The sequence below is a fragment of the Coffea eugenioides genome, chromosome 4 (assembly GCF_003713205.1).
Source record: "Coffea eugenioides isolate CCC68of chromosome 4, Ceug_1.0, whole genome shotgun sequence".
NCBI lineage: Eukaryota > Viridiplantae > Streptophyta > Magnoliopsida > Gentianales > Rubiaceae > Coffea > Coffea eugenioides.
Window position 1 is genome coordinate 9,156,986 of NC_040038.1, and position 14,292 is coordinate 9,171,277.

At 39.2% G+C, this 14,292-nt stretch overlaps 3 protein-coding genes across 3 annotated transcripts; 1 reads left to right on the forward strand and 2 right to left on the reverse strand.

The window, feature by feature from the left end:
- Positions 1-5,807: 5,807 nt before the first annotated feature.
- LOC113768232 lies at positions 5,808-6,418 on the forward strand. The gene has a single exon (XM_027312504.1). It carries the CDS (start codon positions 5,949-5,951, stop codon positions 6,303-6,305), a length of 357 nt encoding a protein of 118 aa, XP_027168305.1. The 5' UTR covers positions 5,808-5,948; the 3' UTR covers positions 6,306-6,418.
- Positions 6,419-6,552: 134 nt separating this feature from the next.
- LOC113768959 (putative pentatricopeptide repeat-containing protein At2g01510) lies at positions 6,553-9,133 on the reverse strand. The gene has a single exon (XM_027313457.1). It carries the CDS (start codon positions 9,131-9,133, stop codon positions 6,632-6,634), a length of 2,502 nt encoding a protein of 833 aa, XP_027169258.1. The 3' UTR covers positions 6,553-6,631.
- Positions 9,134-9,998: 865 nt separating this feature from the next.
- On the reverse strand, positions 9,999-12,098 carry LOC113768961 (organic cation/carnitine transporter 1). Its single transcript, XM_027313458.1, has 2 exons — positions 11,654-12,098; positions 9,999-11,206 (listed from the first exon to the last, which is right to left on the reverse strand). Exons 1-2 carry the CDS (start codon positions 12,096-12,098, stop codon positions 9,999-10,001), a joined length of 1,653 nt encoding a protein of 550 aa, XP_027169259.1.
- Between the last annotated feature and the right edge of the window lie 2,194 nt (positions 12,099-14,292).

Consider the following 14,292-nt stretch of genomic DNA (forward strand, 5'->3'; position numbering starts at 1 on the left):
AAAGAATGTCAGTTGAGCCTTCTGGGGAAATTTAAAGGAGAAAAAATAGTCAACTACACTGGTGTGAAGAGCTTTGTTACATCAGTTTGGAGTTATCCAAAAGACCTCAAAGTTGTTGAACTATGCCCCAATTTCTTTCAGTTCTTCATTCGGGGGAAGCAGGAAAAGGAAAGGATAGTAGAGGGGGGCCATGGATTATGGATAGTCAGATTCTAGTCTTGAACAGGTGGTTTGAAGGTATTGAAGAGGATGAAAGTGCTTTTAATAAGGCCCCCCTATGGGTTCAAGTCTGGAATCTTCCGGTACATTGGATGTCTAAGGAGGTAGGAAGAAAAATTGGAGTAGTATTCAATGGTGTGAAAGAGGTAATCATCCCTCAGACGGGTAGCAAAGAAGGAAGGCATATTAAGCTGTTGGTGGTAGCTAATATATCCCAACCCTTACTAAGGGGATCAATAGTTAAGGTGGAAGGTTCTACAAAATGGGTGAGCTTCAAGTACAAGAGGTGTCCAGATTTCTGTTACAATTGTGGAATTGTAGGGCATAGTGAGAGAAACTGCAAGAGACTGGTCCTTGTAGATAGAGGGTATTTAGAAAACCAGTATGGTACGTGGATGAGAGCTGGAAATGATAATAGAAGAAACTCACCTCAAAAAGAACAACTGGTCAGGAGAGCACCCAGTGATAAGCATCACTGGAGGTTACATAATGGGAACTGGGTTGAAATGGTAAAACAAAAACAACTGGACCCTGGTCAGGGCAGCAGTGTACCATATATAAATCAAGGGGGTGCATTAAGCAATGCAGTGGAGTTACAGAATCAGGTTCTCAGAAAAGAGAAAGGGGAAAGTGTTATGAATAGCAATCCAAGTTCAGCCTCAAAGGCTATGGTAAATAGTCAGGTAAAGGAAGCAACCATTGTAGCATCTCTAGACAAGCTGAACATGGAGTCTGAGAAGGCAGAGGGAAGGGCTTTGAGGGAGCTCTCTGCCAGGGAAGAGGCCCCCGCCAAGTTGGAAATGAAGGAGTCCTCCCAAGAAGTGAGCCAGACAGATGTAGAGATTAGTGAGCAGGAATTGGCTAAAGTAATAGAGAACCAGGAGGAAGGAGGAACAACTGAGAATATGCCAGGTGAGGTAACTTTTATGGACCTAATGGTTGAGAACAAAAAGAATGAAGCTGTTACAAGACAGAATAGGAGATTGAAGAAACAGCTTAGATCTCCTACTAAGAGAAGAACACCTCTGAAGGAGATTTGCATCAATACCAAAGACTCAGGAGTACAAGGTAAAAGGAAGTTTCAATTATGTGATGAGGAAATGGAAGATGCAGAAGGCAAGGAGATAGGGGGTAAAAGAAACAAAGGGTGTCTTGAGGTTTGCTATAATGTTCAGGCACAAGAGGGGGAGGGGACTAGCCTACTCTGGGCCCCCAAACCTCAATGAAGATTCTGGTGTGGAATTGTCAAGGTGTTGGGAGCATCTGGACAATTGCCCATCTGAGGGAGGTTTCCAACCTCTTCTCCCTAAGTATGCTGTTCTTGAGCGAAACTAAAAATAGGAGTAGATATATGGAGCGAGTGAGAGAGAAGTTGAATTTCGAGAGTAGTTGTGTTGTGGAATCAATAAATAGATCTAGGGGCATGGCTCTGATGTGAAAAGATGAAGTAAAAATTAAAGAGATAATTAAAACGGCCTTTACTATAGAAGCTCATGTGGAAGACAGGGAGACAAAGACAACATGGTGGTTCATCGGTATATACACAAGCTGTGACAATCTGATTAGGAAGAGTCAGTGGAAGGTTGTGAAAGATAGGAAAAAGTTGTGGGAAGAACAATGGATAATAGCCGGGGACTTTAATGACATTCTGTCAAATGAGGAGAAGTGGGGAGGCAGATGGAGAGAAGAGAAGAGTTTCACAGATTTTAACAACTTTATAAATGATAACCAATTGATTGACATTGGTTTTGAGGGAAACCTCTGGACGTGGAGTAACAATTGGGAGGATGTAGGGGAAGTCAGAGAAACACTAAACAGAGGCCTGTGTAGTATAGACTGGTCACTTGTTTTTGATAAAGCCAAATGCAAACATGTTGACACATTTGCATCTGACCACAGCATGTTAATGATAGATACTAATCTGGATACTAGGAAGAGGAAAAAAAGGTTTTATTTTGACAAAAGATGGCTAAAGAGAGAAGGGATCCAGGATGTGATCAGAAATGCATGGGAAAAAGATTGTGAGGGATCAAGAATGTTTAGGGTCAAATGCAAAATCAGAAACTGCAGAATTGAGTTATTAAAGTGGAAAAATAACTCCAACTGTAATGCTAAAAAGAAGATCATTCAGATCAAAAGTCAGTTGGAGAAGCTTCAGTCTAGCACTCATTCTGGCACTAGAAAAGAGACAGTGAGTCTGAAAGAGCAGTTGAAAGAGGCTTACAAGAAGAAGGAACTGTATTGGTACCAAAAAGCTAGACTAAACTGGATAAGGAGGGGAATAAGAATACTAAATTCTTTCATGCTCAAGTCAAGAGAAGGAGGAGGAGAAACAGAATGTTGAATCTGCAAAGGGAAGATGGATCTTGGACTGAGAATGAGCAAGAGTTAGGGGAGGAAGTGGCAAATTACTACATGCAGCTCTTCACTAGTAATTGGAATGGTAGCCCAGAGGAGATCCTTAGAGATATTCCATCCACCATTACGGCTAGCATGAATGATCAACTGGCTAGAGGTGTTGATGAAGAAGAAATCAGAACAACAATTTTCTCTATGTCTCCTGATACAGCTCCTGGGATGGATGGTATGACCCCCATTTTTTTTCAGAAATTCTGGTTTACTATTAAACATGAGGTAGTCCAGGCTATCCAGAGCTTTTTTCATTCCAATTCCATGCCTAGAACCCTGAATCATACCTTAATCTCCCTCATCCCAAAAATTAAAAATCCTGTCAATTTGAAGCATTATAGGCCAATTAGCTTGTGTAATGTGCTTTATAAAGTGATATCCAAAATACTGGCTAATAGGCTTAAAGCTGTGTTAAATATCTGTATTAGTAAAATTCAATCTGCTTTCATTCCTGGTAGACAGATCCTAGACAATGTTATCTTAACTCATGAATACATGCATTTCCTGAAAAATAAAATGCAAGGGAAAGAGGGATATATGGCTGTTAAGCTAGATATGTCTAAAGCTTAAGATATAGTGGAATGGCATTTTTTGAGGGCCATGATGCAAAAAATGGGTTTCAGTGGCAGGTGGATTAGCTGGATTATGAAATGTGTTGAATCAGTCTCTTATTCTTTCAATATTAATCGTGAGGCTAAGGAATATATTGTACCAGAAAGAGAAATAAGACAGGGTGATCCTCTCTCACCCTATCTCTTCCTATGTGTTTAGAAGGCTTCTCAAATCTCCTGAAAAGAGCTGAAGAGGAAAAGAAGATTTCTGGACTCAAAATCAGCAGAAATGGGCCTAGACTAACACATTTATTTTTTGCAGATGACTCATTAATTTTTTGTAAAGCAAACACCAAACAAGCTGAGGAGCTGAGGAGGATCCTGGTGGCATATGAAAAGAGCTCTGGACAGTTGATCAATCTGGAGAAGTCTTCTGTCTTCTTCAGCAAAAATATGGATCATGGTAAAAAGCTAGAAGTATGCTGCAGACTGGGGAGATGGTCAACCAAGGCAAATACCTGGGGCTACCAATGGTGATAACAAGGACAAAGGACCAAATCTTTGGATTTATCAGAGACAACATTAAAAAGAATTTTGGAAGCTGGAAGCAGAGATTGCTAAGTCAAGCAAGGAAGGAGGTCTTGTTAAAAGCAGTGACTATAGCAATGCCAACTTATACTATGTCATGCTTTAAACTACCTCTGAAACTGTGCAAAGAGATCAGTGCACTAATGGCAAGCTACTGGTGGGGAGACACTAATGGAAAGGAGAAGATGCATCAATGCTCCTGGAAGAGAATATCCCAAAACAAGAACCAGGGAGGACTTGGGTTCAAAGACCTGGTCAATTTTAACAGAGCCTTGCTTGGTAAGCAGATTTGGAGATTACTTGTAAATCCAAACTTGCTTATCTCCAAGGTTCTGAAAGCAAAATACTACCCTACTGGCTCCTTCTTTAATTGCAAGTGTCCACAGAATGCTTCATGGATCTGGCAAAGCCTAATGGGAGCTAAACAGCTTGTTGAGGAGGGCACCTGGAGGAAAATTGGAAATGGTTGTAAGACAGATATCTGGGAGGACAAGTGGATAACTGGAAACAAAGAAGGAAGGCCCTCAACACCCAAACCTCCAGAATGCAAAGTGCAGAAAGTTCAAGACTTAATCATTCAGAAGAGGTGGAATAAAGTGGAAGTGTTCAGAACGTTTAATAGTGAGGATGCAGAAAGAATCCTAAGCATTCCTATCAGCTTAGCAGGAAAGGAGGACAATAATTTCTGGATACACTCTCCTACGGGGCAGTACAAAGTGAGCACAAGATACAAGGTACTTATGAAAGAGAAGGAAACACAAGAAAGGGTTGGCTATAAGGGTGCTGGTCCTAGTACACATAATGCAGCAAAACAGATGTGGTCTTGCCTATGGAAACTAAACATCAAACAGAAACCGAAGACCTTCATGTGGAAATGCATCAATAATTCTCTCTCAGTCAAGGAAGTAATCTTTAGTAGGACTAAGAAAGAAGATCCCATCTATAAAGCATGTGGTGAAGGGGTAGAGACGGTGGAACATATGTTGTTGAACTGTAGACAGGCTAAGCAGGTATGGCATATAGCACCAATACAATAGGGGGTGCTAAGGATAAACAAGGCTGTTTTAAGGCCTGGTGGACTGAAATTACAAGAGCTAAATCTAGGCAGGATGGTGAAGAACACCTTGGTCTAACAGTTAACATCTTGTGGCAAGTATGGAAAAGCAGAAATGAGTGGGAATTCTACAACAAACAAAGGCATGCAATGACAACAATACAGAAAGCTCAAGAGGAATGGATGGAGTTCTGCAAAGCCTACAAACAGAAGGAGCAAGTGAGCACAGCAGAAACAACTGCTAACCAAATGCCAAGGATAGAAGAAGAGAATGCAGAGGTGATCCAAGTTAAGATTGCTGCACTAAGCAAACCGAACAGTAAAGAGGTTGGCATAGGTGTGACTACTATGACTGAAGGAAATGTTATTGTTGCAGCTTGGGCTATACATGAAAAAAGCTACAATTGTCCACAATTGGACGAGGCTGAGGCTATCAAGATAGCTATGAGTAAATTAGTTGTCAAAGGCTGGAGAAAAGTCAACATACAGAGCTGCAACAAACACCTACATCAGCAAATTAGTGCGACTAATGCATCAAATATCAAACTGCATACTCTAGTTGAGGATATTCTTAGCTTGAAAGCTTTGTTTCAAATGTGCTCATTTGGTGTTATATCTAAAAATAATAATCATGTTAGTACTACAGTTGGTGAGTATGCCTTAGGCATCATACATGATGAGGAATGGATCAATCCTCTGTGCTATTGAGCACTTTTTGTATAGAAAGAGGGGCCTTTGCTCCAAGTGTAAAGATTAGTTGATGATCAATATATTACTAATATCATTTCGAAAAAAAAAACATGGAGAATAATGACATTACCGGTAAACATTTGGGACCAAAAGTTAAAAACTTAACCTTGTTTTATAGGGTACCAAATTCAGATTATAAAGTATGTCAAGGACTACTGTAACAATTTATCCCAACTTGAACGCGAGAAAGAACAGGAAAATTTTCTCTTAGAATATAGAAACAGCACGTATAAACCCCTTCTTGGAGTACAACTTTTGGAGCGGGATGTACATTTGACAGCCAACTGTCTCCTCTATAAACGCCGTTCCGGTAGCGAATCAATTGCTTCGCAATCCCAGAACCATTGTGCGACTGTGAGAGAGAGAGAGAGAGAGAGATGTCGGACGCATACGAGAGAGTGAAAGGAGGGAGGCTAACATTCAAGGGAGGAGTTCTCGCCACGCGAAGCAAGGATATAGATAAGAAGAAGAAAAAGAAGAAGAAGAACAAGTCCTCGAACGAAGACGACCTCCTGGCCAAGGATCCAAATCAAATCAACGACCCGTCAGCTACGGGTTCGGGTTCGGGTGCGGGAGAGATTTACACCATCGACGCGGCGAAGAAGATGAAGTACGATGAATTGTTCCCAGTTGAAGCTAAGAAGTTCGGGTACGACCCGACTGCTAAATCCAAATCCGTTGAAGAAGCCCTTGATGACCGCACCAAGAAAAAAGCTGACCGTTACTGTAAATAGTTGAATTATTACTACAACATTTAAACCCTAGTTCCTATTTGATTATATTTTGGGTTTCTTTTTTTCTTGTATTTTTTTTTTAATCTACCTCCATACATAGAGCTGTTAATGAATTGAAGACTAGTATCTACTTGATTTTCCTGTTTAGTGCTCCAACTTGAGTAGTAACTGTGTGTGTATTCAATTTGCCAAAATTGGATTAGGAGCCAAAAACACATTAGAGCTGACAGAAGAATTTTGTCAATTAATTGAAGGGTGACTCCCACCATACAACTTTTGGAGCTTAATGCCTATATGATGAGGTTTGTTGGTGATAATCAACCAGTTTACCAGTAATCACCACATGAACAAGAGCCATCCCTGAAATGGTGAAACCTGTTTGAATCTCTGACGGTAATTTCCCGCCCAACAATCTTTGAGATTACCTTGATTGCAGCATGACAATCCGGGCATGCTCGCAAATTCTTCATTATCAGTATTGGTGATCCCTCTGGTGTACTTATTAATGCGAAGGCTATTGCTAACCTTTCACTGTGGTATTTAAGGGATTCTATTTTGATTTCATCGGCCTCATCATGAAGTGCAACACTTGTGTCTGGTTTATAACCTTCCTCTTCCATTCGCTTCCACAATTCATTGATCTTTTCCCGAGTCCCTTTAATTTTTGGATGAATCATGTCATTTGCAGTGAACATGTGAACTTTGTGCTCAATTTCAACCCAGCTATATGCAGTCACTTTCTTTACTCCTCGTTGCCTCATAGCCTTCTTTACAGTGGCTACATTTTCCCAATCTCCTGCTTCCGCATAGATGTTGGACATTGAGACATAGGCACCACCATCTCTAAGAATGCTTAAATTGAAGAGTTGTTCAGCAGCCCTTTCTGCGAGGTCTTTATTCTTATGGATCCTGCATGAGTTTAGAATTGATGACCATGTGATCTCATCTGGCTCAAATGGCATGTCAGCAATAACTTTCTCTGCTTCACTAAACCTTCCTCTTCTACACAAGACGTGAACCAGAGATGCGTAGTGTTCTTTTCTTGGCACAAGATTGTAGGTTTCTGTCATGGAGTTGAAATACCTCAACGCTTCCTCAACAAGTCCATTGTGGCTGCAAGCTGTCAAGACACTGAGAAAGCTGACTGAGTTGGGTGGAAAACCGCATTGAATCATTTCCCTGAAGGACCTAAAAGTCCCTTCACCATCCCCATTCTGAGCATGAGCCGAGATCAAAGCATTCCAAGAGACTGTGTTCCTCACAGGCATCTCTTGAAATATCCGAATTGCATCTTTCATGGATCCGCATTTGGCATACATATCAAGAAGTCCACTGCCACAGAAGACATTTGACATGAACCCCAACCTAGTTATACATGTATGTAATTGTTTCCCAAGTGAAAGTGAAGCCAAATTTGCAGAGGCTCTTAACGTGCTTGCAAAAGTTGCCTGGTCACCACAAAAACTATCTCTACGCATGTCTTTGAACAGCTTAAGGGCTTCTTCATATAATCCTTTCTGAACATTAGCTGAGATGATAGCTGTCCAAGGAACGTGGCTTCTGCAAGCCAGATTTCCAAACAAAATATTGGCATCCTGAAATCTATCACATTTCGCATACATGTCAACAAGGGCATTGCCCACTAAAGTTTCTGAGATTGCTGTTGTAACTAAGGTCTGTGCATGAATTTGCTTTCCCATTTCCAGGTCGAGTGAATATGCTGCCACACTTAACATTGTTGCAAAAGGAAATTGCCTTCTATCAAACCTCGTGAACTGTAATTTTTGGAATAGATTGATTGATTCTTTGTATTGTTGATCATTTGCATACCCCGTGATAAGTATGTTGTAAGAAACACCATCCAACTCAGGCATCTCATAAAACAATTTCTCAACATCATCTGTACAATCATGCTTGGAGTAAAAATCCAGCAATGCATTGGCAACGAAAACATCCCGAACTAAGTTGCTCTTAATGGCTAGCACATGAACTTGTTGACCAAGAGCAACACCATCCAACCCTACACTGGCACACAAAACAGCCGCAAGGGTGAAATCTGAAGGCTTCAAGCCCAAATCCCGCATTTGGAAGAAGAGCTTTATTGCATAGTCATTCATCCCGCATTTTGTGTACCCAGTTACCATTGCATTGAAAGTCACGGAATCTCTCTCCAACATCCCACTGAACAGAAATAATGCAGAGTCAAGGCAACGACACTTGCAATAAGAATCCACTAAACTGTTGCCAACTCTTAGTTCTGAATCAAATCCCATCTTTATTACATGTCCATGAACCTGAACCACCTCTTTCAGGGCCTCAGAATCATCAGAACAACCTGATAACAAAGTTGTAAAAGTCACTTCATCAGGCCTCTCTGCGCCTACATTGCACATATCCGCGTAAAGGCGAAAAGCAGATTTAAACTGGTTTTTCTGCGAGTACGCCCCTATCATTATAGTCCAAGACACAGCAGTCCGATCAACCATATTATCAAATAACTGCATTGCACTGTTCAAGTTTCCTGATTTCACGTAACCCGAAAGCATCGTGTTAATTGAGTATGTATTTTTGTTAGGCATGTGGTCGAACAATTGGCGGGCTTCGGATACTCTGCTTTTGTTAACTAGTCTTTCAAGCTGATAATTAGAGCGACATGCAGCCGGGTCGAAACCAGTTTTAATTCTCTGGGCATCTATTACGACGTCGTTAACAACAGTTTGGATTGTTGAGGCGACTCTTGGTAAATCTAATGGAGAGGAAGAAGAAGTTATGTGGGTTTGGAGTAATTTTCTGGCTTGATTAATACTACTGCTAAAACACACAGCCATGGTGAAAAGAGCCGTTAGATGGTGGCGCTTTTATTCATTTTGGCGCCTTTAAAGGAAAAAGTCCTGCTGCTTTGAAATAAGAGTAATAAGTGAATACAAAGATGACGAGAAAGATTTTATTTTTAAAGCTGAGAACTAATTACTAGTTAAAAATCATGTTTTCTATTTTTTAAGAAAAAGATTTTTAAAAAAATTACCCTATGCTACATTTGACTATGTTGTTTATTGTGAGTTTGTGACCTAAAAAACTTCCATAATGATATCAAGTTGAACCTATAGTAAAGGGAAAATGGTGAACCTACATGTATAGAAGTGAAAAACATCTTTCTTTTTTTTTTTAAAGCAAAATTTAACAGGGTTAAGAACTTATAAAATTGTGAACCACAGATTAAGGTAATTTAAGAAAGTTGTCTGAATTTAGAGAATTGTTCATGGTAATATTTTGTGTCATTAAGCACTTTAGGTTGCGGTACATGTCAAAGTTGCAAAGAAAGAGCATATTACATCAGTGGCGGAGCCAGAAAAAATTTTCAGTGGAGACAAAATTAACCCAAAAATTTTTTGCCTACTTTTTTTCTAGTTTTTTAAGTAAAACAAAAATATTCACCAACAAATTGAAATGAAAAACCTTTTTTTAGCTTATTTTAAATGAAATTTTGTGTCCCACGTATCCTTTTAAAATATTAATTCATAAACCAACTTAGAGAATCACGTAATTCTTTCACTTCCTTCGTAAGAAAACTCTGAGGCACTGTTGAAATTATATCAAAATTTTATGGGTACTATAGGAATTTAAGAGGGCAGTGAAGCCGTGCCTCCAGTGCCCCCACCTTAAATCGGCCGCTGTTTTACATAGAGGTGAGCTTCATTTGCTGAGCTCAGTTTCCAAGTGATTTGGAGCAGAATTGAGCTGCCCCTCTTGGTCTTGTTGCTCCAGCGTCTCATACAAAGGGGAGTTTCTGGTCTCCGGCAGCCACAAAATCATCAATCCACTGAAAATGGACAGCGCCCCGAATATAAGGAAGGCGAGAGCTGGGCTGTATCTGCCCACAGCCACCAGCAGAGGAGCAATGGAGGCCCCTAACACCATGGCTTGTCTTAGCACAGAAACAGCAAAGCTTCTCACATTTGTAGGGAAAAGTTCCAGAGTGTAAACAAACAAGACATTAAATGCAGTTGATGCAGCCATGAATTCTATTGCTTCAAGAGCAAATTCTGGCCAGCTTCCTCCTGATTTATCCAGAATTCCTTGTTTCCCACCTGAAAATAGTATGCAAAGAATGCTTGAAAGTCCAGCAATGAAAGCTAATTGCGAAAATATTAGCCGGCGCTTAGCCACGCTCAGGAGCACACCACCAATGAATACTGCTGAAATCTCCATCATTGCATTTGCTGCAACTGCAAAGTATAAATTGAAGTTTAGGTTCTCAACATTGAGTTGAACTCCAAAATAAACAAATCCAATCCCAAAGCCTGTCATCATAACCAAAGCCATCCTTTTGGCAGCCCATTTTGTGTTCCACAGAGTCCTTTCTTGCAAGACTTCTTCCCCTTTACTAGTCTCTTGAGTAGCAACAGATGGTTCTGATATGCACAGATTGGGAGGTATTTTTCTCCCATTGAGCCTTGCATATCTTCTTAATACATCTAGAGCTTCTTTGCTTCTTCCTCGAACGAGAAGCCATCGTGGAGATTCTGATACAAATGGTAGTAGTACAAAAATGGAGTAGACAAGGGGCAGAAATGAGATAATCTTGTATAAACTTCTCCAAGAATTCCTGCTGGGATATGCAATTAGGGGAATTGAAACAAAGCCCACCGCGAAGAAAAAGAAGCCATATTGGCCAGCTTGACCGCGCCATTTGACACCGACAACTTCTGTTGTTAGTACAAGGCTACATATGCCAATGCCTGACCGAGAAAAGCCATTTGCAAACCGGAGGAGTGAATAAAGCCATATATTTGGCGAGAGAGAGGTGAGAAAAATGGTTATCGAAGTTAGGAGGCATGAGATGAGCACAGCTCTTTTCCTTCCCAAGAATGCATCAGCTAGGTATCCATAGACAGAAGCACCTGGATTAAACATCATCAAATTTTGGATTCTGAATAGAGACTGATATATTAAGCTACTTGAGCCAGGAATGCCTACTGCTCTGGATCTTAAGCATCAGAACAAAAAATGACGTAGCGCTGGGCTGATGCATCATGCATCAACTTTTTTTGTACAGAAAATCACACATACGAAATTCTTGTCAAGGAATTCGAAAGGAAATGAGGAAGCAGTAAATAATCAGAGAGCAGTAAAGGTGGAAAACAGGGTATAGAGGTGCGCAAAAAAGCAAAGCATGAAAGCAAAAATTGCCAACTTTAAGTAACTTTAACGTCCATTTGGAACAGAAATGACTTAAATAGCATAAGATTGGAATATGCTGCTTATGATTCATGGCACAAGGAATAATACAACGTCATGAGCAGAGAACACAATGTACAACAGAATGAAAGTGAATTTGGAAGATTTACCAACGAGAGATCCGAGAAAGTAGAATGAAGCTGGCATCGCAGCAAGAAATTTACGGTCACAAATCAATCCCCACTCAGCAATGGTTGAACTTGTATTACCACCCATCCATTCCCAGGTTCCAGGCTTCAATCCGCAAACTGAAGCAGCATCTCCAGAACTGATATTTGTGAGTCTACAAGATGATGATGATGATGAGCTAATGCATCTCCATCCATCTGGCTGAGCATCAGCGAAAATAGTGACTAAAGTACTCTGGGCATCAAAAATCCATGCCAATGATACCAAGAACACGTGCAACAACTGTGAAAATCCAAATGATCCCACATATTCTTCTATCACTTGATCAACTGTTAATTCCAACTTTTCAGAACCAAGACTTTTACTCGAACAAAACCCTTTCTCTGCACTGCTTAGCTCTAAAAGTTCATTTTTCTCTTCTTCCATCTTGCTAACAAATTAACGACGAATGACACCAGCCCACCTCGGATTGTCGATTGCTGGTTTTAGCAGAAACATAAGAGTTGCTACTTATGCTACTGCTGAAGCTTAGGCCATCGGCAATGGAATTAAATTGCCATTGGATTTCAACCTATCACAGACCTTATCATCACAGGGACTGACTCTCAAACTACTTTTTGTGTCTTCTTACCAAGAATTGTCCCCTTACTAATGTTTTATAGCCCCTTATCTTTGATTGCAGGGAACTATTAGGAGAATTCCAAGAAGTGAAGGTGCAACACATGCTGCGTGAGAGCAACGTATCCGCAGATGCTTCGGCAAAAGAGGGTGCACGACATATGTCTGATCTAGTGTTTTATGACTCGATCCCTCCTTAATTGAAGGAGCCAGCCCCCAGAAAAATCGTATCCAATTCTAGTTCCGTAAAAAGAATGACTTCACCAAAATCTTTTCTTGTGCAAATTTTTTATTTTTCTGTGAGTAGATTTTTCGAATTTATATGAAGAAGATGATTGATTGCGTGCAAAATTGTCACGTCACACAAGTGAAGGTGGTGGATTACCACACAATGCCTTTTTACTTAGTGAAGTGTTATTTGACGTGTTAAGCAACTAGTGAAAAAAAAAGGAGGCAAAAGCTAACTCTTTGATTCATTGATTTGCTCAAGGTGGTAATCTGAGCAAGACAATAAAGATTTTCTCCACAATTTACATCAGTCAGTGAAAAGATGCCGATTGATTTCAATGAATTGCTTCAAGAATGTTGGTATGCACAAAATCACATACCTTATTGCCAAACTTGCTATTACTATTTAACTTTATGCGTCTTTTGTTACAAAAAACAAAAGGGAAAAAAAACCCCTTATTGCCAAACTTTTTTATGAGCACCAAATAAGCCTGAACCTTTTTTCAATTTATTTTCTCTACCTAAATAAATTTTAAATCCTAAGGACTAAAGCTAAAAACTGCAAATTTTTTGAGGTCATAACAAAAATTTGGGCAAATTACACTTTACCCCCTTGTGGTTTAGTGTTTGTTTATAAAACTCCTATATGGTTTTAAAAGCTATATATAACCCTTTCATAGTTTGAATTAAAGTGTCAAAGTAACGGAATTTGTAATTTATAACGGTATCAACTAAAATGTCAAAAATACACCTATGTAAAGTTGAAAATTATTTATTAACCACAGGGAGGGTTATGTATATATATTGAAAATTATAAGGGAGTTATATGGTATAACAATAAATCATAAGAGTGTCATGCATATTATGTTTATATATTTTGATCGCGTCACCCATTTTAGTTTTTAAACAAGGGTAATTTCGATATTTTCATAGGTTCCGTTACGTATGATCATTTCGTCACTTTGGCATTTTAATTCAAATTATAAGGAGATTATATATAACTTTTAAAACTATAAGGGGTTATGTGAAAATTAGATATACCACAGCGGGATAAAGTGTAATTTTTGCAACTCAGTGAACTAATATAATTTGCTAGATTTTCATCCCTTTCTTTATTGTGGAAAACCTATTAATAGATTTTTGCTTGTATACTTGCTCTGCTATCCATGTTATTAAGCCATTACATACTACTACTTTAAGTTTTCTGCTTGTCTATTAACTCTTGTTTAGGGGTGAAATGTGGCTGCAATAATTGGGTAAAAATTACCAGCCAAGGATTGAATAGAGACACAAGTTATTCAACAAGAATCCATGGAGATGAAGATGGTGGAGCAGATTCAAGATTAATTGTGGAAGCACTTGATAGAGTGTGAAGATTTTGATTTTGATGTACAGACTAGTTTTGTATAATTACCATTTTGATTTTGATACTCTAGTGACATTTAAGCGTGAGAAAGAATGTTGTGCTTTGTGATAAAAGTATTTGCAAAATTTACATCCCATCCTTTCAGAATTATCGCATTTAAATCCAATTAATAATAGCATTAGCAAAACTAATGAAAGAGAGACTATGCAAATAAATGATAATGTAATCAAAGTAGTAAAAAAAAAAAAGGGGCAAAGGAATTATAGTTGAAACAAAATGGTACATAATCATTTATTTGCACGATCCTCTATTTTTTTATACAATAACAAAGTAAAATAGTTGAGAAGATAAAAATATTGATTAAAAAACGTGTTTATAATTCAAGCAAATAATTTTTTTTGGCAAATG

What these genes read in the sequence shown, in the direction of transcription:
- LOC113768232 (XM_027312504.1), top strand. Translation starts at nt 5,949, where the DNA reads ATGTCGGACGCATACGAGAGAGTGAAAGGAGGGAGGCTAACATTCAAG.
- LOC113768959 (XM_027313457.1), bottom strand. Translation starts at nt 9,133, where the DNA reads ATGGCTGTGTGTTTTAGCAGTAGTATTAATCAAGCCAGAAAATTACTC.
- LOC113768961 (XM_027313458.1), bottom strand. Translation starts at nt 12,098, where the DNA reads ATGGAAGAAGAGAAAAATGAACTTTTAGAGCTAAGCAGTGCAGAGAAA. An exon ending in CTTTCTCGGATCTCTCGTTG is followed by an intron (nt 11,207 to 11,653) that starts GTAAATCTTCCA and finishes TGTTTAATCCAG; the next exon opens with GTGCTTCTGTCTATGGATAC.